Source organism: Oncorhynchus keta, chromosome 17, assembly GCF_023373465.1.
Source record: "Oncorhynchus keta strain PuntledgeMale-10-30-2019 chromosome 17, Oket_V2, whole genome shotgun sequence".
NCBI lineage: Eukaryota > Metazoa > Chordata > Actinopteri > Salmoniformes > Salmonidae > Oncorhynchus > Oncorhynchus keta.
This window is the reverse complement of record NC_068437.1, coordinates 17,373,073-17,397,315: the sequence shown is the minus strand read 5'-3', so window position 1 is coordinate 17,397,315 and position 24,243 is coordinate 17,373,073. Positions and strand designations below refer to the sequence as shown.

General features: G+C 48.3%; 1 protein-coding gene across 1 annotated transcript in view; it reads right to left on the bottom strand.

Annotated features, from left to right (window-relative positions):
• Positions 1 to 24,243, bottom strand: part of plxnb2b (plexin b2b) — a 200,667-nt gene that overhangs the window by 31,025 nt on the left and 145,399 nt on the right. Inside the window, exons 3-20 of the mRNA XM_052465629.1 lie at positions 20,904 to 22,042; positions 20,111 to 20,299; positions 19,724 to 19,849; positions 17,252 to 17,352; positions 16,748 to 16,874; positions 14,049 to 14,205; positions 12,502 to 12,613; positions 10,454 to 10,565; positions 10,150 to 10,251; positions 9,872 to 9,967; positions 9,392 to 9,479; positions 6,902 to 7,080; positions 6,376 to 6,524; positions 6,059 to 6,170; positions 5,362 to 5,498; positions 4,807 to 4,989; positions 2,491 to 2,599; positions 1,306 to 1,515 (exon numbers count right to left, since the gene is read on the bottom strand). Of these exons, the coding sequence (XP_052321589.1) occupies positions 1,306 to 1,515; positions 2,491 to 2,599; positions 4,807 to 4,989; positions 5,362 to 5,498; positions 6,059 to 6,170; positions 6,376 to 6,524; positions 6,902 to 7,080; positions 9,392 to 9,479; positions 9,872 to 9,967; positions 10,150 to 10,251; positions 10,454 to 10,565; positions 12,502 to 12,613; positions 14,049 to 14,205; positions 16,748 to 16,874; positions 17,252 to 17,352; positions 19,724 to 19,849; positions 20,111 to 20,299; positions 20,904 to 22,040 (3,426 nt within the window). The 5' untranslated portion in view covers positions 22,041 to 22,042. The remainder of the gene's footprint in view (positions 1 to 1,305; positions 1,516 to 2,490; positions 2,600 to 4,806; positions 4,990 to 5,361; positions 5,499 to 6,058; positions 6,171 to 6,375; positions 6,525 to 6,901; positions 7,081 to 9,391; positions 9,480 to 9,871; positions 9,968 to 10,149; positions 10,252 to 10,453; positions 10,566 to 12,501; positions 12,614 to 14,048; positions 14,206 to 16,747; positions 16,875 to 17,251; positions 17,353 to 19,723; positions 19,850 to 20,110; positions 20,300 to 20,903; positions 22,043 to 24,243) is intronic.

Genomic DNA, 24,243 nt, shown 5'->3' with positions numbered 1-24,243 from the left:
TAATAATTGCTTGATTCAGTTAATCACGCAATTAGAAACTTTAATCATTCGATGAAAAACAGTCCTTTAGGTGCCTTTTGTCAAACTCCAAGCGGGCTGTCATGTGCCTTTAAATGAGGAGTGGCTTCCGTCTGGCCACTCTACCATAAAGGCCTGATTGGTGGAGTGCTGCAGAGATGGTTGTCGTTTTGGAAGGTTCTCCCATCTCCACAGAGGAACTCTGGAGCTCTGTCAGTGTCCATTGGGTTCTTGGTCACCTCCTTGACCAAGGCCATTCTCCCCCGACTGCTTAGTTTGACCAGATGGCTAGATCTAGGAAGAATCTTGGTGGTTACAAACTTTTCCATTTAAGAATGATGGAGGCCACTGTGTTCTCAGGGACCTTCAATGCTGCAGACATTTTTTGGTACCCTTCCCCAGATCTATGCCTCGACACAATCCTGTCTCAGAGCTCTACGGACAATTCTTTCTATTTCATGGCTTGGTTTTTGCTCTGACATGCACTGTCAACTGTGTCACCTTATATAGACAGGTGTGTGCCTTTCCAAATCATGTCCAATCAATTGAATTTACCACAGATGGACTCTAATCAACTTGTAGAAACATCTCAAGGATGATCAATGGAAACAGGATGCACCTGAGCTCAATTTCGAGTCTTACAGCAAAGGGTCTGAATACGTATGTGAATAAGGTACCCGTTTTTACTTTGTCATTATGGGGTATTGTGTCATTGTGGGGTATTGAGTCATTATGGGGTATTGTGTCATTGTGGGGTGTTGTGTCATTGTGGGGTATTGTGTCATTATGGGGTAGTGTGTCATTGTGGGGTATTGTGTCATTGTGGGGTATTGTGTCATTATGGGGTATTGTGTCATTGTGGGGTATTGTGTCATTGTGGGGTATTGTGTCATTGTGGGGTATTGTGTCATTATGGGGTAGTGTGTCATTGTGGGGTATTGTGTCATTGTGGGGTATTGTGTCATTGTGGGGTATTGTGTCATTGTGGGGTATTGTGTCATTATGGGGTAGTGTGTCATTATGGGGTATTGTTTCATTATGGGGTATTGTGTCATTGTGGGGTATTGTGTCATTGTGGGGTGTTGTGTCATTGTGGGGTATTGTGTCATTGTGGGGTATTGTGTCATTATGGGGTAGTGTAACGTTAAAAAATGTGGAAAAAGAGGGGTCTGAATACTTTCTGAATGCACTGTATACTAGGTCAGCTCACATGGGCCAGGAAAAAAACTCCTGGCCTAAATCAAAACACAGTTTTAAATTTCCTCATTTCGAGTGCAACATACTCACAGTGACGATGATGATGGAGGTCTCAGTGATGATCTTCTTGGTGAGGGGGTTGAAGGCAGGGTTGGGGTGGTAGTCGAAGGGCTTGAGCTCCCTCACCCAGTTGTCCAGCTGGATGAAGGTCCTGAACACCTGGGTCTCAGAGGACCTATTGATGGCAGGGGACAGGAACCGGAGAACCGTGTCGTTCTTATTCAGTGCCTCCTGGAGGTACTGGGGGACGATGAGAGGAGCAGGAGAGGAGGAGAGGTGAGACCCACAGAATTAAAAAGATGCCATCTGCTTATTTTGTTTAGGGTGAGACCGCCCTGAATTCCATACTGTTCCTGTACATATACAGAGGTGAAAAACAACATAATGGCTATAGTCTAACCATCACACTATGCTCATTCCAAGACACATACATTTTAGAACCACTATGGGCCTACATTAAATGTTGAGCTCGAATTTGTATTGATTCAGGATCTGCCAAGGCAGCAGCTACTCTTCCTGGGGTCCAGCAACATGAAGGGCAGTTGTATACAGTTCAGAACGGCCAGAATATACCGAATATTACCATGGAAAGATTGTGATTTCAACCACACGAGGTCTTTAATAAGTCAACTTTACCAGCCACCAGTTTGTAGGGCTTCCCCTAAGACCCCAGCCCCAAGTCCCTGCCACCCAGGGAGAGAGAGAGAGGAGCAGAACAGATCAAAGCTGCTTAACCACATCATCAGCTGGAACCTTAATTCCTCTATTCAATATAGCCTCTAAATGAAATGCATAAAATTGCTGCTTATCCCGCCCAAGGCATCAGGGGCAGGAGTCTGCGTCTGAAAAGCCCCTACAGCAGCTCTGGGTGGACTGTGTGACATTAAGTCAAACTCGCTTGATTATTTCTGGAGGAATCAGAGCTTTTTTTGATGCAATCTTCCAGGTTTAAGGAATTATGGTCTATAATGAGGCAGTAATGCAGGCCTATGGCGTCTGTCTTCCTGATCACTGAAAGTTAGTTTATGGGGAGTAATTTAACCGTCCATATGTGGTTGCGACAGAGGGGTGGTTTAGGATTTTAGATTTAGGGCTGAGCTGGAGTGACTGAGGTTTGATTGACGTATAACCTGATACACTGCCAGCGGTAGAGAGATAGTGAAACAGAGAGGCAGAGAAAGAGAACGAGAGAGAAAGAGAGAGATGAATCCATACCTCAGTAGGAGTCATGCCGGACCACTCGTCTGCTGAGGCCTGGACCCTCATAATGGCGTTCTGGATGAGGTCAAACCCGGATCCTGTCACCACGATGGTCCTTCCACCACTGAAACAACATCACCGGAAACAAAGGGGCGTAAATGAATGGTTTTAACCCACGGAGGGGATCACATTCACATTTCATCAAACAGAAGATATATCACATTAAATCCGTTTTATCTAATTTCTACCAGTATTCCTGTGTAACCAGAGGAGAAAAACTTGAGACCACCTTTACCCCAGACACAGTGACGAGTACAAAGCTCTCCCTTGACCTCCATTTGGCAAATCTGACCATAATTCTATCCTCCTGATTCCTGCTTACAAGCAAAAACTAAAGCAGGAAGTACCAGTGACTCGGTCAATACGGAAGTGGTCAGATGACGCAGATGCTAAGCTACAGGACTGTTTTGCTAGCACAGACTGGAATATGTTCCGGGATTCATCCAATGGCATACCACCTCAGTCACCGGCTTAATCAACTCTCTCTTCATCAGCACTCATCATTAAGTGCATCGACGATGTCGTCTCCACAGTGACCGTACCATTGCAACCAGAAGCCATGGATTATAGGCAACATCCGCACCGAGCTAAAGGCTATAGCTACCTCTTTCAAGGAGCGGGACACTAAAACGGACACATATAAGAAATCCTGCTGTGGCAAACAAGCAAAGCGTTAATACAGGACTAAGATTGAATCCTACTACACTGGCTCAGACTCTTGTCGGATGTTACAGGGCTTGAAAAATATTATAAAGGGAAACCCAGCCGCGAGCTGCCCAGTGACGCGAGCCTACCAGACGAACTAAATGCCTTTTATGCTTGCTTCGAGGCAAGCAACACTGAAGCATGCATGAGAGCACCAGCTGTTCCTGGCGGCTGTGTGATCACGCTCTCCGTAGCCGATGTGAGCAAGACCTTTAAATAGGTCAACATTCAAAAGGTGTGGGGCCAGACAAATTACCAGGATGTGAACTCAAAGCATGCACGGACCAACTGGCAAGTGTCTTCACTGACATTTTCAAACTCTCCCTGATCGAGTCAGTAATACCTACATGTTTCAAACAGACCATCATAGTCCCTGTACCTGATCACCAACAATGATGAGACAGCCTATAGGGAGGAGGTCAAAGAATTGGCAGTTTAGTGCCAGGACAACAACCTCTCCCTCAATGTAAGAATAACAAAACAGATGATCATTGCCTATAGGAAAAGGAGGCCCAAACAGACCCCCATTAACATCGACGAGGCTGAAGTGGAGCGGGTCGAGAGTTTCAAGTTCCTTGGTGTCCACAACAAACTAGCATGGTCCAAACACACCAAGACAGTTGTGAAGAGGGCATGACAACACCTTTTCCCCCTCAGGAGACTGAAAAGATTTGGCATGGGTCCCCTGATCCTCAGAAAGTTCTACAGCTGCACCATTGAGAGCATCCTAACTGGTTGCATCACTGCCTGGTATGGCAACTGCTCAGCATCTGATCGTAAGTTGTTACAGAGGGTACATCACTGGGGCCAAACTTCCTGACATCCCAGACCTCTATACCAGGTGGTGTCAGAGGAAAGCCCAAAATATTGTCAAAGACTCCAGTCACCCAAGTCATAGACTGTTCTCTCTGTTACCGCACGGCAAGCGGTACCAAGTCTAGAACCGAAAGGCTCCTTAACAGCTTCTACCCCCAAGCTATAAGACTACTGAACAATGAATGAAATTGCCACCCAGACTATTTATATTGTTTTTACACTGCTGCTACTCGCTGATATTATCTACACATCGTCACTTTACAAATGACCTCAACTAATCTGTACCCCCTGTATAGCGCCTCATTATTGTTATTGTTATGTCATTTTCTCATGTTACTTGTTATTTAAAAAAAAAATGTTTTACTTCAGTTAACTTAGTCAATATTTTCTTAACTCTATTTCTTGAACTGCATTGTTGGTTAAGGGCTTGTAAGTAAGCATTTCATGGTAATGTCTACACATTTAACCGTCCATATGTGGTGGAAGGACCATCGGTGGATGGGACAAATTCTGACTTGACGTTGATTTGATTTGACATTGATGCTACAAACTGTTGTCAGGAGAGGGAGCCAGGTGTGTTGGAAATGGAATGCCATTAAACTACACTAGGGAAGCTTTCATTGTCTTACGACAGGTGGCGTCATTCTAACGCATCACGTCTCAGTGCAGATGGAGTTGTCTTGCTAGTTGATGTGAGACAAAGTGGACGCCTCTATAATAGCTTCTTGTCTCTAGAGGTCTGATACTCACCACACAAAGCTTCCCTTGGGGTGGTGGTCCAGGATAGTGGGGTTCTCCCAGAACTGGAAGGCTGTGGGGACGGCCGTGGTGGTGCTCTTTCCATACTTTACCGTGACCATGAGCAGGTCAGAGGGGACCTTGTCTGCCCGGTACTCTCCCATCCTGCAGGTGATGTTCGCACCGAAAGTCTCCCTGCAGACAAGGACACAGCCAGGGACATAGTCAGCCAGGGACATAGTCAGCCAGGGACACAGACCACTCAGAACTAGGGGTCAACAGGGGTCACGGTGCACAGGAGACTAACATGGCAGAACCATGACAGCTAGGTAATTACTGGGCTTTCTTGTTAAAGAAAATCATGGCCAAATTTGAAATGAAGGTCTTTTTCAATACATCAACCCTGCTTGCTAGATCTGTACGCACTTATGCTTAAAGCACCTGTTATTTTGCACGTTGTCATGCCAAAGGGTTGGCTGAAGTGAATTAATCTGCAGGTGACCAGTTACCAGACCACCGCAACCTTGCCTAATACTAGTTCCTTTCCCAGGATGCAGCAGTACTTACACAGTGCACACCACCCCGCCGACGGTGACGCTGACGTCTTCCCTGGTGGCTGTGTCCAGGTTGGAGCCAGAGATGGTGATGACCATGCCCCCGGCCTTGGAGCCCTTGTCGGGGTGAACCGAGCTGGCTATGGGGTCCTGGAGGATCATGTAAGAAAACACGCCCTGTCATCCTATTCATGTCTCATTTCTTCCCCCACAAGGCTTTCAAAACGCACACACACACACACCCACCCAACCCCACACGCATTTCCTTCAATTTGCTGAGTAAACAGTTAGGCGCAGCGGTCCCCTGTGGGGAAGCTTTAGCCGTGTGAGATATGAAGAAAGACAGTCAAATTGCTCCAGCGTACCCTGTTAAGGCACCAGAGGAAATGGAAGCGGCGTATCGCACATTCTAAAATAATACACACAACTATAATATACAAAACTCAATTTCGTCTTATCGTTCTGGGCATTACCTGCAAGTGTAATGTGGCAGTACCAGAGTAGCTTATTCACAGAACATTATTACACTTAAATGTCATGCCCTTCATGCGTACTGATAAAGGGGCTCTTTAATACAGCGTCTGCATAGCTGGGAAATTGAAAATAAAACAATGGCGATAACATAACCAAATCGGGTAGACACTTCATGAGTCCGCCCTCCCATCCAGAAGGACTGTGATAGAAGTGAAGACAAGCGGTAGGTTAGCTACCCGGTATGTGAAGAAAACGGAGGACGTTCCTCTCTTCCCTCCCTCCAGCTCCACCTCCACCGGCCCCCAGTTGGTGCTCAGCGGGTCCAAGGGGCCGATCTCGCACACCACACTAGAGACCCGGGAGGAATGAAGACATTTGAGGGCTCGTGTACATTTGGGTAGCCCACAGTATACGACAGAACACACAACGCGCCACAGTACAACCCCTTCTGTCGCCCATCTACACACACTCAGAGGCTGCGGATGTGTCCCGTGGAGCGCTGGTCTAAAGCAGTGCACTATAAAGGGAATAGGGGGCCATTTGGTGTATTTACCTGGTGGAGACGGCGTATCGGTCCTCCTGGTGTATGCAGGGGACCCCCACCACACTGACGGCCTTGATGTCATCCTTGTGGATGCCCAGGTTGGAGCCCTTGATGGTGACAGAGATGCCCCCCTTCACGGGTCCGTAGCGAGGGATGATCTGGGGGATTGGGGAACAGGTTTAAGATGGCAGGCTTAGAGGTTACTATGCAGTACCCGGCCGCTTTTGGATGAAAGTGTACACAGTCGTTTGCAGAGTAGCACCTTGAAATAAGACACAAACTCGTGCAGAATGCGACCTCGCAGTCTGTGAAAGACTGTGTTTGGGACTGTAGCCCAGCCTTTAGAATTGACAATTGATCAGAGGCGCCCCTTTCGCGTGTGGGCATTCGACAGCCATTGAACAGACCTCATTGTCAGTAGCTACTGGGGGATGAAATAAGACCAATCATCGAAGTGAACATCAAAATGTCTAGTCAGTCGGTGATAATCAATAGTCGATTTTGTTGCAGGTTGAAAGACAGGTGTGTTACTCACGTCAGTGATCTGTGGGTCAGGGCACTCGGTGTCTTGCGGGTCTTCTGTGGCCTGGTCAATACACAGCTTCTCATAGACGCACAACTTTCTCTTGGCGCACCACACGCAACTGTACTTAGGAGCAGCGTTCTTACACAGGCTGCAATCCTCCCGGCCCAGTGAGCAGTTATATAGGGTCACTGTGAAGGAAGAGGAGAGCCGTAGAATACTAGGGACTATTCTGTCATTTCATTTAAATGACACTGGGCCATCAGTAGTACAACGATGGTTTTGGACTAATTCACTTAGACGATGGCAAAGAGTATGTCGGTAAATGTGTGAATGTATTAATGTATCACTTTGCCAAATAAGGCCCTATTGTCGTTTTATTGTTGTTCATCCCTTTGGGATGTTGTAAACAGCAGTGGTGTACAGTTTTTAAGTACAAATTTGTTTTTGGGGGGCATCTGTCCTTTACTTTAGTGTTTATATTTTTGACAGCTTCTACTTTTACTTCACTACGTTCCCAAAGAAAATTATGTACTTTTTACTGCATACATTTTCCCTGACACCCAAAAGTACTAGTTACATATTAAATGCTTAGCAATACATCCCTGGTCATCTACTGCCTCTGATCTGGCAGACTCACTAAACAGAGAACATCCCTGGTCATCTACTGCCTCTGATCTGGCAGACTTACTAAACAGAGAACATCCCTGGTCATCTACTACCTCTGATCTGGCAGACTCACTAAACAGAGAACATCCCTGGTCATCTCTACTGCCTCTGATCTGGCAGACTCACTAAACAGAGAACATCCCTGGTCATCTACTGCCTCTGATCTGGCAGACTCACTAAACAGAGAACATCCCTGGTCATCTCTACTGCCTCTGATCTGGCAGACTCACTAAACAGAGAACATCCCTGGTCATCTACTGCCTCTGATCTGGCAGACTCACAAAACAGAGAACATCCCTGGTCATCTACTACCTCTGATCTGGCAGACTCACTAAACAGAGAACATCCCTGGTCATCTACTGCCTCTGATCTGGCAGACTCACAAGACAGAGAACATCCCATGTCATCTACTGCCTCTGATCTGGCAGACTCACTAAACAGAGAACATCCCTGGTCATCTACTGCCTCTGATCTGGCAGACTCACTAAACAGAGAACATCCCTGGTCATCTACTACCTCTGATCTGGCAGACTCACTAAACAGAGAACATCCCTGGTCATCTACTGCCTCTGATCTGGCAGACTCACTAAACAGAGAACATCCCTGGTCATCTACTGCCTCTGATCTGGCAGACTCACTAAACAGAGAACATCCCTGGTCATCTACTGCCTCTGATCTGGCAGACTCACTAAACAGAGAACATCCCTGGTCATCTACTACCTCTGATCTGGCAGACTCACTAAACAGAGAACATCCCTGGTCATCTACTGCCTCTGATCTGGCAGACTCACTAAACAGAGAACATCCCTGGTCATCTACTGCCTCTGATCTGGCAGACTCACTAAACAGAGAACATCCCATGTCATCTACTGCCTCTGATCTGGCAGACTCACTAAACAGAGAACATCCCTTTGTCATCTACTGCCTCTGATCTGGCAGACTCACTAAACAGAGAACATCCCTGGTCATCTACTACCTCTGATCTGGCAGACTCACTAAACAGAGAACATCCCTGGTCATCTACTGCCTCTGATCTGGCAGACTCACTAAACAGAGAACATCCCTGGTCATCTACTGATTGCCTCTGATCTAGAGCAGACTCACGCCAGGGTAAACATTCCCGGGAACATCCCTGGTCATCTACTGCCTCTGATCTGGCAGGCTCACTAAACAGAGAACATCCCTGGTCATCTACTGCCTCTGATCTGGCAGACTCACTAAACAGAGAACATCCCTGGTCATCTACTGCCTCTGATCTGGCAGACTCACTAAACAGAGAACATCCCTGGTCATCTCTACTGCCTCTGATCTGGCAGACTCACTAAACAGAGAACATCCCTGGTCATCTACTGCCTCTGATCTGGCAGACTCACTAAACAGAGAACATCCCTGGTCATCTACTGCCTCTGATCTGGCAGACTCACTAAACAGAGAACATCCCTGGTCATCTACTGCCTCTGATCTGGCAGACTCACTAAACAGAGAACATCCCTGGTCATCTACTGCCTCTGATCTGGCAGACTCACTAAACAGAGAACATCCCTGGTCATCTACTGCCTCTGATCTGGCAGACTCACTAAACAGAGAACATCCCTGGTCATCTACTGCCTCTGATCTGGCAGACTCACTAAACAGAGAACATCCCTGGTCATCTACTGCCTCTGATCTGGCAGACTCACTAAACAGAGAACATCCCTGGTCATCTACTGCCTCTGATCTGGCAGACTCACTAAACAGAGAACATCCCTGGTCATCTACTGCCTCTGATCTGGCAGACTCACCAAACACACATGCTTCATTCAACACGGTTGCATATTTGCATGTACCACTTACCATTCAGCGTGCTGTCTATCTTCCTGCCCGTCTCCTTGTCCTTCACGTAGAACAGAACGTTGGTTTCCTGTGACTTGTCGAAGGAAAACTAGAGACGGGAACACAAACGACCTATTAATCCAGTGATTAATGACACATCTCCAAAATATGCCAGAGAAAAGTTCTCTTCGTGACTTATACACTTCGGCAACCATTCAGAAACAGCAGAAGATGTGGGAATAAGTATCTGTACCGTTTCAAAGACGTTTTCCAATCACAGAAAACGCAGTTTGAGGATATAAAAAACAAAAACAGTGGGGTTTTTGTCCATGGGGGGGGGGGGTGCTATAATATCAAACTGACTGACACAAACCAGGTAAAGTGACCATACAATACAACATCCTGACCAAGCAACACCGAATGAACCCTTCACCCCTTCAAGACAGAGTGATGTGAAAGCTACTATTGACAGGTGTGGGTCAGTAAGCAGTACTGACGCACATTAAAACCGCTGAAACTGTAGAAGGGCCCGTCTTCAGACCTGACGTCCTCCTTCAAGCTCCTCATCAGCTCCGTGCCAATGGTGAATGTCCGGTCCTGCAGAGGAGGAGAGGGTTAGTTGTGTACGTGCTCAGGAACAAAAGGGTTCAACTCAACGTGACTATCGTCGGATTCACCACTAACTAGTGCCCGCTGTTCTTCTGAACTTCCATTCTAGGAGTGTCTAAATGTAAACCTAGTATAACAGCGATATCAAATATTTAAAACATGTCATTTACTTGGTACACATCCAGATTGATGCCCTCGAAGCTGATGGTGGTTTTGAACCCAACAGGAATGAGCACAGGGTCAGGGTTTTCAAACTGGGGACACCTCGCTCCCTAAACAGAGACGAAAATGAAATGCCAATTTCAGAAATGAACATGTCAGAGCAATTGTATTTTTGAACTTCAGCAGACAAACTCTCATCCAGACGGATCACTTGTCAGCTCTCTGACGGATCTGTTGACTTGCACATTGACATGCCATGCAAAGGCTCTAACGAACCGTACTGCATTTGAACCCGTTTAACGGAGCACCTACCTGTCTGTGTTTGATGATCTGAGGGCCTGACAGAGTACCATCCACGTCCTGGCAGGTGTGGTCCTGTGTGTTCCACTGGCAGCCCCATGGACTGGCCACACACGACATACACCTAGGACACACGCCCACAGCCGGGAGGCGCACTCAATTTAAAAAACTGTGAAAGTATTCCTGTAGCTTTACCCATGTTGTTGATGGTAAACATGTCGCTCCACCTTCCAATAAACAAAGCTCATTTATCACGTGCTTTTCCTCCGGGTGAAAAGACAACACAGGAAGCAGCCACGGAAGAAAACACATATGTTGGAGATGGACTTGTATTTCTTGATTAATGAAAAGGGAAACTGAAGTCATTTCCTGCAGGTTGGTAATAAAAAAAGGGTCAGAATGCAGGAGATGCATTCAATCCCAGTATCATGAATCACAGTTTACCCACAGGAGCAGAACCCTTCACCTTGTTCACATGCTGCTATTCCTTTCCATCAAAGTTGTCAGCACAATGAGCCCAGAGAGTGAGGTAGAGAGAGTGGGGTAGAGAGAGTGCAGTAGAGAGAGTGCAGTAGAGAGAGTGGAGTAGAGAGAGTGAGGTAGAGAGAGTGGAGTAGAGAGAGTGAGGTAGAGAGAGTGGGGTAGAGAGAGTGCAGTAGAGAGAGTGCAGTAGAGAGAGTGGAGTAGAGAGAGTGAGGTAGAGAGAGTGGGGTAGAGAGAGTGCAGTAGAGAGAGTGCAGTAGAGAGAGTGGAGTAGAGAGAGTGAGGTAGAGAGAGTGGGGTAGAGAGAGTGGAGTAGAGAGAGTGGGGTAGAGAGAGTGGAGTAGAGAGAGTGAGGTAGAGAGAGTGGGGTAGAGAGAGTGGAGTAGAGAGAGTGGAATAGAGAGAGTGGAGTACAGAGAGTGAGGTAGAGAGAGTGGAGTAGAGAGAGTGGAATAGAGAGAGTGGAATAGAGAGAGTGGAGTAGAGAGAGTGAGGTAGAGAGAGTGGAGTAGAGAGAGTGGAGTAGAGAGAGTGGAATAGAGAGAGTGGAATAGAGAGAGTGGAATAGAGAGAGTGGAGTACAGAGAGTGAGGTAGAGAGCGTGGAGTAGAGAGAGTGGAGTAGAGAGAGTGGAGTAGAGAGAGTGCAGTAGAGAGAGTGCAGTAGAGAGAGTGGAGTAGAGAGAGTGGGGTAGAGAGAGTGGAGTAGAGAGAGTGGGGTAGAGAGAGTGGAGTAGAGAGAGTGAGGTAGAGAGAGTGGGGTAGAGAGAGTGGAGTAGAGAGAGTGGAATAGAGAGAGTGGAGTACAGAGAGTGAGGTAGAGAGAGTGGAGTAGAGAGAGTGGAATAGAGAGAGTGCAGTAGAGAGAGTGGAATAGAGAGAGTGGAATAGAGAGAGTGGAGTACAGAGAGTGAGGTAGAGAGAGTGGAGTAGAGAGAGTGGAATAGAGAGAGTGGAATAGAGAGAGTGGAGTAGAGAGAGTGAGGTAGAGAGAGTGGAGTAGAGAGAGTGGAGTAGAGAGAGTGGAATAGAGAGAGTGGAATAGAGAGAGTGGAATAGAGAGAGTGGAGTACAGAGAGTGAGGTAGAGAGCGTGGAGTAGAGAGAGTGGAGTAGAGAGAGTGGAGTAGAGAGAGTGGGGTAGAGGGAGTGGAGTAGAGATTGTGCAGTACAGAGAGTTGGGTAGAGAGAGTGGAGTCGAGAGAGTGGGGTAGAGAGAGTGCAGTACAGAGAGTGGGGTAGAGAGAGTGGAGTAGAGAGAGTGGGGTCCAGAGAGTGGGGTAGAGAGAGTGGAGTAGAGAGAGTGCAGTACAGAGACTGGGTTAGAGAGAGTGGGGTAGAGAGAGTGCAGTACAGCGAGTGGGGTAGAGAGAGTGGAGTAGAGAGAGTGCAGTACAGAGAGTGGGGTAGAGAGATTGCAGTACAGAGAGTAAGGTAGAGAGAGTGGGGAAGAGAGAGTGGAGTAGAGAGAGTAGGGAAGAGAGAGTGCAGTACAGAGAGTGGGGTAGAGAGAGTGCAGTACAGAGAGTAAGGTAGAGAGAGTGGGGAAGAGAGAGTGGAGTACAGAGAGTTAACTCACGGTGTGTTTTCTGCTTTCCTCACAGTGGCTGAACAGTTGTAGAACTTGAACTCCCTGGTGGCAAGCTCCACCGACTCGTTCACAAAGATCTTAATGGGGACCGCCACGAAATCTACGGGCGCAGAGAGGCACAAAGAGGAGCAGAGAGGAACAGAGAGGAGCAGAGAGGAACAGACAGGAGCAGAGAGGAACAGACAGGAGCAGAGAGGAACAGACAGGAGCAGAGAGGAACAGACAGGAGCAGAGAGGAACAGAGAGGAGCAGAGAGGAACAGACAGGAGCAGAGAGGAACAGACAGGAGCAGAGAGGAACAGACAGGAGCAGAGAGGACCAGACAGGAGCAGGGAGGAGCAGAGAGGCACAGAGAGGGGCAGAGAGGAACAGACAGAAGCAGAGAGGAACAGACAGGAGCAGAGAGGAACAGACAGGCGCAGAGAGGGGCAGAGAGGCACAGACAGGAGTAGAGAGGAGCAGAGAAGAGCAGAGAGGAACAGACAGGAGCAGAGAGGAGCAGAGAGGAACCGACAGGAGCAGAGAGGAACAGACAGGAGCAGAGGAACAGAGAGGAGCAGAGAGGAACAGACAGGAGCAGAGAGGAACAGAGAGGCACAGACAGGAGCAGAGAGGAACAGAGAGGAACAGACAGGAGCAGAGAGGAACAGAGAGGCACAGAGAGGGGCAGAGAGGAACAGACAGGCGCAGAGAGGAACAGACAGGAACAGACAGGAGCAGAGAGGAACAGAGAGGAACAGACAGGAGCAGAGAGGAGCAGACAGGAGCAGAGAGGTACAGAGAGGAGCAGAGAGGAACAGAGAGGAGCAGAGAGGAACAGAGAGGAACAGAGAGGAGCAGAGAGGAACAGACAGGAGCAGAGAGGAGCAGACAGGAGCAGAGAGGAACAGAGAGGAACAGAGAGGAGCAGAGAGGAACAGAGAGGAACAGAAAGGAGCAGAGAGGAACAGACAGGAGCAGAGAGGAACAGACAGGAGCAGAGAGGAACAGAGAGGAGCAGACAGGAGCAGAGAGGAAAGAGAGGCACAGACAGGAGCAGAGAGGAACAGAGAGGAGCAGAGAGGAACAGACAGGAGCAGAGAGGAACAGAGAGGAGCAGACAGGAGCAGAGAGGAAAGAGAGGCACAGACAGGAGCAGAGAGGAACAGAGAGGAGCAGAGTGTCCTTGTGATTGGTGAAGATACAGGTTGCTGTGAAATCCACATAACATACAGAGCTCAGTGAGATATAGCTATATAGGGCCAGGAGTATTTCCTGACTACATGACCTGACAAGGAAATACTCTGGTCCATAGGTAGTTACAGCCAACACTCTTAGATAAAATGGTTCCTCTTTTTAAAGGGTTCTTGATGAAACTCAAAAGGGTTCTGCCTAGAACCAAAAAGGGTTCTTCAAGGGATTATCCTATGGGGACAGACAAAGAACCCTTTTAGGTTATAGATAGCACCTTTTTGTTTCTGAGTGTATACCCAGGGCCCTGATTTTTCCAGGTCAGGAAAAACTCCTGACCCGTACTACAGTGAGTGTGGTCCTACCCTGGTGTTCAGGTGTGGATGGTAAAGAGACAGGGTTGGGCAGGGCACAGGTGACCTGGCCAGAGGCCATGGTAGCCTCACTCATATAGGAGGGGAACACACAGTGCAGACGGTCTGCCTGCCCGACGGAGGGGAGGGAGGGCACGTTGATCTCCACCTGAGAGAGAGAGACACGGGAGAGAGAGAAAGGAAGGAAAACCGAGAGGGAGAGAGAAAAACAGAGAGAGAGAGCAAGGAGAGAGAGAGAGAAAGGAAGGCAAACCGAGAGGGAGAGAAACAGAGAGAGAGAAAGGAGAGAGAGAGAAATGAAGGAAAACCGAGAGGGAGAGAAACAGAGAGAGAGAAAGGGGAGAGAGAGAAAGGAAGGAAAACCGAGAGGGAGAGAGACAGAGAGAGAGAAAGGGGAGAGAGAGAAAGGAAGGCAAACCGAGAGGGAGAGAAACAGAGAGAGAGAAAGGAGAGAGAGAGAGAGAGAGAGAGAGAGAGAGAGAGAGAGAGAGAGAGAGAGAGAGAGAGAGAGAGAGCAAGGAATGAAAACAGAGAAAGAGAGAGAGAAACAGAGAGAGAGATAAACAGAGAGAAAGAGAGAGAGAGATAAACAGAGAGAAAGAGAGGGGAGAGAGAGAAAGGAAGGAAAACCAAGAGGGAGAGAAACAGAGAGAGAGAAAGGAGAGGGAGAGAGAGAGAGAAAGAGAGAGAGCAAATCAAAATCAAATCAAATCAAATGTATTTATATAGCCCTTCGTACATCAGCTGATATCTCAAAGTGCTGTACAGAAACCCAGCCTAAAACCCCAAACAGCAAACAATGCAGGTGTAAAAGCACGGTGGCTAGGAAAAACTCCCTAGAAAGGCCAAAACCTAGGAAGAAACCTAGAGAGGAACCGGGCTATGTGGGGTGGCCAGTCCTCTTCTGGCTGTGCCGGGTAGAGATTATAACAGAACATGACCAAGATGTTCAAATGTTCATAAATGACCAGCATGGTCGAATAATAATAAGGCAGAACAGTTGAAACTGGAGCAGCAGCACAGTCAGGTGGACTGGGGACAGCAAGGAGCCATCATGAAAACAGAGGAATGAAAACAGAGAAAGAGAGAGAGAAACAGAGAAAGAGAGGGGAGAGAGAGAAAGGAAGGAAACCCGAGAGGGAGGGAAACAGAGAGAGAGAACGGAGAGAGAGAGCAAGAGAGAGGGGAGAGAGAGAGAGAGATAAACAGAGAGAGAACGGAGATAGAGATAAACAGAGAGAGAGAAAGGAGAGAGAGAGAGAGGGTAGAGAGAGAGAGAGAAACAGAGAGGGTAGAAAGAGATAGAGGGTAGATAGAGAGGGTAGAGAGAGAGAGAGAGAGAGAGAGAGAGAGAGAGAGAGAGAGAGAGAGAGAGAGAGAGAGAGAGAGAGAGAGAGAGAGAGAGAGAGAGAGAGAGAGAGATAAAGAGATAAACAGAGAGAGGGAAAGGAGAGAGAGAGAGAGAGCAAGAGAGAGCGTAGAGAGAGAGAGAGAGAGAGAGAGAGAGAGAGAGAGAGAGAGAGAGAGAGAGAGAAAGAAAGAGAGGGTAGAGAGAGAGAGAAAATGAGAGAGAAACAGAGAGAGGGTAGAGAGAGAGAGAGAGGGTAGAGAGAGAGGAGGAGAGAAACAGAGAGGGTAGAGAGAAACAGAGAGGGTAGAGAGAAACAGAGAGGGTAGAGAAACAGAGAGAGGGTAGAGAAACAGAGAGGGTAGAGAAACAGAGAGAGGGTTGAGAAACAGAGAGAGGGTAGAGAACAGAGAGAGGGTAGATAAACAGAGAGAGGGTAGAGAGAAACAGAGAGGGTAGAGAGAAACAGGGAGAGGGTAGAGAAACAGAGGAGGGTAGAGAAACAGAGAGAGGGTAGAGAAACAGAGAGGGTAGAGAGAAACAGAGAGGGTAGAGAAACAGAGAGAGGGTAGAGAAACAGAGAGGGTAGAGAAACAGAGAGAGGGTAGAGAAACAGAGAGAGGGTAGAGAACAGAGAGAGGGTAGAGAAACAGAAACAGAGAGGGTAGAGATAAACAGAGAGGGTAGAGAGAAACAGAGAGGGTAGAGAAACAGAGAGTAGAGAAACAGAGAGAGGGTAGAGAAACAGAGAGGGTAGAGAAACAGAGAGGGTAGAGAGAAACAGAGAGGGTAGAGAAACAGAGAGGGTATAGAGAAACAGAGAGGGTAGAGAGAAACAGAGAGGGTAGATAAACAGATAGGGTAGAGAAACAGAGAGGGTAGAGAAACAGAGAGGGTAGAGAAACAGAGAGAGGGTAGAGAGAAACAGAGAGGGTAGAGAGAAACAGAGAGGGTAGAGAAACAGAGAGAGGGTAGAGAAACAGAGAGAGTAGAGAAACAGAGAGAGGGTAGAGAGAAACAGAGAGGGTAGAGAAACAGAGAGAGGGTTGAGAGAAACAGAGAGAGGGTAGAGAGAAACAGAGAGAGGGTAGAGAGAAACAGAGAGGGTAGAGAAACAGAGAGAGGGTAGAGAGAAACAGAGAGAGGGTAGAGAGCAAAGTCAGAGGAGGTGCTTTGAGCTCCAGCACATTTCTCCGTTTTAATAAACAACTTTCAGTTTTCCGAGCCGGATCAATAGAGTGCAGATTGTTTCAGAGTAGAGGGTCACTGATTCCAAATGGAAACATTTCTTATTACTTATCTAGGCAGGCCTGCCAGAGCAAGGCCCAGCACGGTACACTACCTGCTGGGTCTTTCTGCAGCTGAGGTTGGGTGGGTGGAAGGACACGATCTTCACACACTGCTGCTTGGGGCTCCACAGCCAGCCGTTCTTCTCCTCCGCTCGCCGGCAGGAGGACCTCCTGGTACACCTGGAAAAACACCAACGCCCATCAGCCACTGCTCTCCGTCCAGCTGGTCACACGTGACTTCCTGTCTTACAGTGACCTCTGACCCCTCTCGTCTGAGTGTTATTAGCTACCGTACCGATGGACAGAGTCACTTATTCAGTGTATGGCCCTAACGAAAAGACGGACTGCTCTCGGGGCCACATACATCGGGAAGTAGCGCAGAAACACAATTGGGGGGGCAAAGTTCTGGGACTGTCAACCATAAAACACTAGAGCAACTCCACAGATGGAGGCAAGGGCTGTTTAGAGGGACATGGGAGAGAGATACGCTGACCTGGATCTCTGCAGGACATGATTAGGAGCACACAGAGTGTGCGGCTTTGCTGCGTTTTTCTTACCTGCCCTCCAGAACACACCAGCCACAGTAGGGGTCTCGTGTGGAGACACAGGACTGGCAGTCTGTTTTCAGATGGCACGCCTGCACTGGCACCTTGGTGATCTATAGCAGTAGTACACAGACACAAACAAGAGACGCAAACATGTCAGGACTGGGGGTCTGTTTTTCAGATGGCACGCCTGCACTGGCACCTTGGTGATCTATAGCAGTAGTACACAGACACAAACAAGAGACGCAAACATGTCAGGACTGGGGGTCTGTCGGGACACTGAAATGTCTGTGACGTTGAAATTCACTTTAAAACTGGCACCTTGGAGATCTATAGTATCACACTGTCAACAACACGAACACTAACAGCATGAATGCCTCTAACTGGGATAAACACACAGGGGCTGTCCCTTTCTCTCTACAGCAATAACAATAACACTGACAAACGGTGGAACTGTCGGGAGGTCGGTACAGAACTTCCTGGAGGACTGTACAGAACGGTAATGGAGCACTGTACAGAACTTCCTGGAGGACTGTACAGAATGGTAATGGAGGACTGTATAGAACGGTAATGGAGGACTGTACAGAATGGTAATGGAGGACTGTATAGAACGGTAATGGAGCACTGTACAGAATGGTAATGGAGGACTGTATAGAACGGTAATGGAGCACTGTACAGAATGGTAATGGAGGACTGTATAGAACGGTAATGGAGACCTGTACAGAATGGTAATGGAGCACTGTACAGAACGGTAATGGAGGACTGTATAGAACGGTAATGGAGCACTGTACAGAACGGTAATGGAGGTCGGTACAGAACGGTAATGGAGGACTGTACAGAACGGTAATGGAGGACTGTACAGAATGGTAATGGAGGACTGTACAGAATGGTAATGGAGGTCGGTACAGAACTTCCTGGAGGACTGTACAGAACGGTAATGGAGCACTGTACAGAACGGTAAAGGAGGACTGTACAGAATGGTAATGGAGTCGGTACAGAACTTCCTGGAGGACTGTACAGAACGGTAATGGAGCACTGTACAGAACGGTAATGGAGGACTGTACAGAACGGTAATGGAGGACTGTACAGAACGGTAATGGAGGACTGTACAGAATGGTAATGGAGGACTGTACAGAATGGTAATGGAGGTCGGTACAGAACTTCCTGGAGGACTGTACAGAACGGTAATGGAGCACTGTACAGAACGGTAAAGGAGGACTGTACAGAATGGTAATGGAGTCGGTACAGAACTTCCTGGAGGACTGTACAGAACGGTAATGGAGCACTGTACAGAACGGTAATGGAGGACTGTACAGAACGGTAATGGAGGACTGTACAGAACGGTAATGGAGGACTGTACAGAATGGTAATGGAGGACTGTACAGAATGGTAATGGAGGTCGGTACAGAACTTCCTGGAGGACTGTACAGAACGGTAATGGAGCACTGTACAGAACGGTAAAGGAGGACTGTACAGAATGGTAATGGAGTCGGTACAGAACTTCCTGGAGGACTGTACAGAACGGTAATGGAGCACTGTACAGAACGGTAATGGAGGACTGTATAGAACGGTAATGGAGCACTGTACAGAACGGTAATGGAGGATGGTATAGAACGGTAATGGAGCACTGTACAGAACGGTAATGGAGGACGGTATAGAACGGTAATGGAGGACTGTACAGAACGGTAATGGAGGACAGTATAGAACGGTAATGGAGCACTGTACAGAACGGTAATGGATCACTGTACAGAACGGTAATGGAGCACTGTACAGAACGGTAATGGAGGACTGTACAGAACGGTAATGGAGCACTGTACAGAGCGGTAATGGAGCACTGTACAGAACGGTAATGGAGGACTGTACAGAACGGTAATGGAGGACTGTACAGAACGGTAATGGAGGACTGTACAGAATGGTAATGGAGGACTGTACAGAATGGTAATGGAAGACTGTATAGAACGGTAATGGAGCACTGTACATAATGGTAATGGAGGACTGTACAGAACGGTAATGGATGACTGTACAGAACGGTAATGGAGGACTGTATAGAACGGTAATGGAGGACTGTACAGAACGGTATTGGAGGACTGTACAGAACGGTAATGGAGGACTGTACAGAACAGTAATGGAGGACTGTATAGAACAGTAATGGAGGACTGTATAGAACCGTAATGGAGCACTGTACAGAACGGTAATGGAGGACTGTATAGAATGGTAATGGAGGTCTGTACAGAACGGTAATGGAGCACTGTATAGAACGGTAATGGAGGACTGTATAGAACGGTAATGGAGCACTGTACAGAACGGTAATGGAGGACTGTACAGAATGGTAATGGAGGACTGTACAGAATGGTAATGGAGGACTGTACAGAATGGTAATGGAGGACTGTACAGAACGGTAATGGAGGACTGTATAGAACAGTAAAGAATGACTGTACAGAACGGTAATGGAGGACTATACAGAACGGTAATGGAGCACTGTACCTTTTTCTCGGTGGTGATATACAGGTGGCTGTGGCCGGCATCGAAAAATAGGTTTTTGTTGACTCGTTCCCCCGTGGTGTCCCCTGGTCCTCTGCTGTACACCTCTGGGTTGGTGGTCAGATGCACCTGCCAGGCAGAAACAGACAAACAACAGTCAACAATGAACCCACACGAGGCTCCTTCTCAACACACGCTGGGCTCATTCAATGGGGCACAGCACAAACAACAAAATAATCTGTCCACCAGCAACCCCCTCTATCATAGCATCCGCCCGTAGCCCCTTTACCTTGTATGGCTCCCCTACATCTCCCCCACCACATTTTGTACACCTCCCCGAACGCCCCTCTTCCACACCACACGTCCTGTTCCGTTGCATCCTCTCCTTACCTTGTACACCTCTCCCAGGCTGTTCCCCAGGAAAGCGATAGTGTGGTCGTTCTCCACGGCGACGGCCACAGCGGTCAGTATGCTCATCCTGGTGATGACCACCTCTGCCTGCAGGGCAAACTCTGGCTTACTGGCCAGCGGAGCTGGAAGGAAGTCCGCCCCACACTTAAAGTTGTTCAGCGTGTCTTTCTGCAGGGGGGAGATAGGAGATATACTAGGTCCCTTAGCGTGGCAATCTGCGGTTGCCACATATTTTTTGGGACGTATAAATTATAAATGAATGATGTATCCATTGATTCTTGAAGAATATAACTTATAAATGCCTCGTGAGCTTAGTTCAACTGTCGTACCCCATCGGAACCCAACATATAAGCTTGTTTAACTCCAATGTTTCAAAACATTGCAAATGGAAATCTCGTTTTTGTTTTTACATGGTGGCCGGTCAGACCTGACAACCACAGCTCTGTGCATGAACCTGAGAATGGTTACATTTCCCCAGGCCTTTTATTAAAACAGAGGTGGGGTGTCCACGTTGTTATTATTTCAAATGCAGATAGGCTTTTTAAAGCCATCTATCAAGGGAAAGAGATGAGTGATACAGCCTGCAGGATCCCTTCAGACCAAAATACCCCCCTACCCCTGAACACAAAGGCCTGAAATCCAACCCGAACGTGTCATATCTTTGCATTATTGATTAAAGGGAGAGAAGAAAAAAATGGTTTCAAATCACTGACTCTCTTTCTCCTCTTCTGACGCGCCGTTTGATGTGGATGGCAAAGGCTGCGCTACTTACATCAATGCGGGAGGTGCAGAACTCGTCTGTCTTGGAGGAGTAGGGGATGTCCACGGCTGGGGTGCCGGCGATCTTGCCCGAGTCGCTGTAGCAGGCGCTGATGAGGTCCACCAGCCTCTCGTTGATGGCCTTTAGAGGGTACATGCACAGGGCCGAGTCAGCGCTGTCATCGTAGGGACTGGCCACCATGAACAACACCTTGTGCCAGGGGAGTACTTGACCATACTGGCCCGACTCCGTCATCCCCCGGGCCAGCTCTTTACCTGGGGACGCCACATAGGCTGCCTGCACCTTGTTGTACCTGTTCCCCGGGCCACAGTTGAGCTGCAGCTCTGTGTAAGAGTAGTAGTGAGGGTCGTCCTCACACAGTCGAGACACGAAGGTGAAGTTCTTGTTATCGGTGCTTCCCATGGTCCTGGAGAACAGGAAGTAGACAAAGCCCTCCTCTTTGAAGGCGTGGCGGAAGTCGTGCAGGTACTTGGGCACGAAGGGCGTGGCCTGCACGGTGGACGCCTCGACGATGCTCTCAAACACCACCCAGTCGCGGTAGTCCTGGAGGATGCGGGTGCTGATGAGCTTGGAGCTGTCCAGGCTGCCGTAGCCCTTCCCCACCAGGAACACATTGAAGGCGTTGCCGTCCTTAACGTACGTAGACATGACGCCCACCACGGCCACCCCGTCCTCGATACTAGCCACGTAGGTCCTCTCGCCCTTCGAGTCGCTGTAGTACAGCTGCTGCTCCACGTTGGTCAGGTTGAGGAGGGAACAGATACCCCGGTAGCGGGAGCCACAGACGATGAGCGAGCCGTTGGCCGGGTGCACCAGCAGCAGCTTGTTGACGTTAGGGCTGGGCTTGGTGTCCTGGCAGGCCGAGACGGGCGGGGTGCAGGTGCGGGCGTCCTCCCTGGGGCCCGTCTCGACGCGGGCCTCCTCGCGCAGCGCTGTGTCCAGCTGGTAGATGGTGTTGACGGCGCCCAGGTAGACGCGGCCGCTCCGAGGGTCCTGCACCACGTTGTTGATGGCCGTTTTGGAGGGGAAGTCCAGGACCGCCTCCTCCTGCAGCGGGCTCCCGGCTGCAGACAGGCAGAACAGGAGGAGCAGGGGGAGGAGAGGAGCGGCCTGGACCCAGCTCGCCATCTCTGGATGTGAGAAGAGAGAGGGAGAGAGGGAGAGGGGGTAAGTGGTGATACACACCGGTTTCATCGGTTGAAATGCTGTGACGGCATCATATCACCTAAAGCAGCGGTTCCCAACTCCGGTCCTCCAGTACCTCCAACAGCACAGGATGTTGTTGTTGCCCCGGATGAACTCACCAGATTCAACTCCTTGAGGGCTTGATGGTTAGTTGACAAGTTGAATCAGGTATGCTTGTCCAGGGCCACAGTAACAACGTGTACAGTTAGGGGTACTCGAGGATCGCAATTGGGATCCACTGACATAAGGCATCACATTTGAGAGCAGCATAACGGTGAGTTTAGAGGTACTGCATTGTGGCACAGCGAACAAGCAGGTGTTATGATGACATGGGTCGGCCCAGAGGGTCCTCAGTCATGAGGTTGGGGTCGGGAGGGAGGGAGGGAAACCCCTGAATCTAATGCATGTCAAAGGACATCTAGAAGCAGGTCAATCTGAAAAGCATCCTCAACGATGCCCGTCCGCGTTCCAGTTTCTCACATTGAAGAAGGATGCTTCGTATCAGGATGAATGAGATCGTAAACGTCGATCGGATACACTTTACAGAGAAACTCCCAGGGCTGAGTAGAATATGGCCAAGAACTAGATCGCAGAGCCGTAGTTTGAAATCAAACAATGGCAGTCGACAGAGCAGGGCAGAAATCCACCATGTTCCTTCTCTGCTGTTTTTAGAGGAAATGCAATATGTGCAGGAAGCTGGTTTCTTTGTTAAATGGAGGGATATGATCACACGGCACCATTTGATACACAAAAACAGCCGCACACTTCCAAACAGCAGGTGGCAAAGACACCCACCTCCCGCGCTGCTGATTGCCCACCGCTGTGGTTAATGTCGAGCTGCAGGTGGGTGAATCTGCAATGGCCCACCTCTGTGACTATTGTTCTCACACACAAATACACACCTATACGCCCATGCACAGTCACACGCACAAACATTATCCACGCACGCACCTCCACACACACACGGCCAAACACACACACACACACACACACACACACACACACACACACACACACACACACACACACACACACACACACACACACACACACACACATACACACACACACACAGATAGATATGGTTCTGCTCATTTCACCTAGGCAGTTAAGCCCATAGCCACACTCGTCAAATTGAAAATCCCTGATGAAGCTTCCCGGGAAGGAAGGCAGCCTGTGCCTGGCTGTGAATCAGTGTTTTATTATGTTAACCTGCCTTCCCTCAGAGTACTAAGTGAGGAGAGGACTGATTAGACATTTGCCCTCAGGGCCCAGTTAATTTAAGCTCCTACCCCCATTTTCATGAAAGTGTCCATCCTCCCCTATTCCCTGATTTTATTTAGCTTTTTTTCATTTCACAACCTCATTCCTTTCGGAGCCCCATTTCTCTAGGTCAACTTATCTGCTCTTTTTAATTCATACCCTTAAACAATTTCATTCCAATTGAAACTGCGTTATAAACACACTCACTCCCACCAGGAGTGTTTGGTCAGTCTTCTTTAGAGGATAGCAGGATGGTGTTTGGCTGAAAATCTCCCTGGTCTCTTAACACCGACAAAACAGGCTGCATTTACACAGGCAGCCCAATTTGGATCATTTGAACCAATTATTGGCAAAAAAGCGGATCTGATTGGTCAAAAGACCAATTAGTCAAAGAAGGATGAGAATTGGGCTGCTTGTGTAAAGACAGCCATAGTGATTCACCGACGTGTTCATGTACTAGGCTAGCATGCGCCTACTCTCCGATGAAATGATTAACTTTTTACAGGGTTATTTAGGACCAATACCAATGTCCTCTCACTAAAGGCAAAAACCCAATGTAACATTACGGGGAGTTGATGGGCTTTCCTATGAAGAAATCAACTATAGATGCCTTCATGATGTGTTCATTGTGTAGACCGAGCAAACGTCCGGTTACTTTGTTAGGGTTATTCCGCCTTCGTTTAGTCTAGAATAAGAGCTATGACTTCTTAAAATGTGGTTTTAAAACTGCAATTCCAATCGTGACCCTGCCAGTGATAATCGCTCATAGAAAAGAGGACATTCCATTTCTCATCCATTCATATTCTTTACTCGACATCTATAATCCGCTGTCAGTCTAGCAATCCAACTTCCTGTTGCAAATCCTTCACACAAAGAAATAATA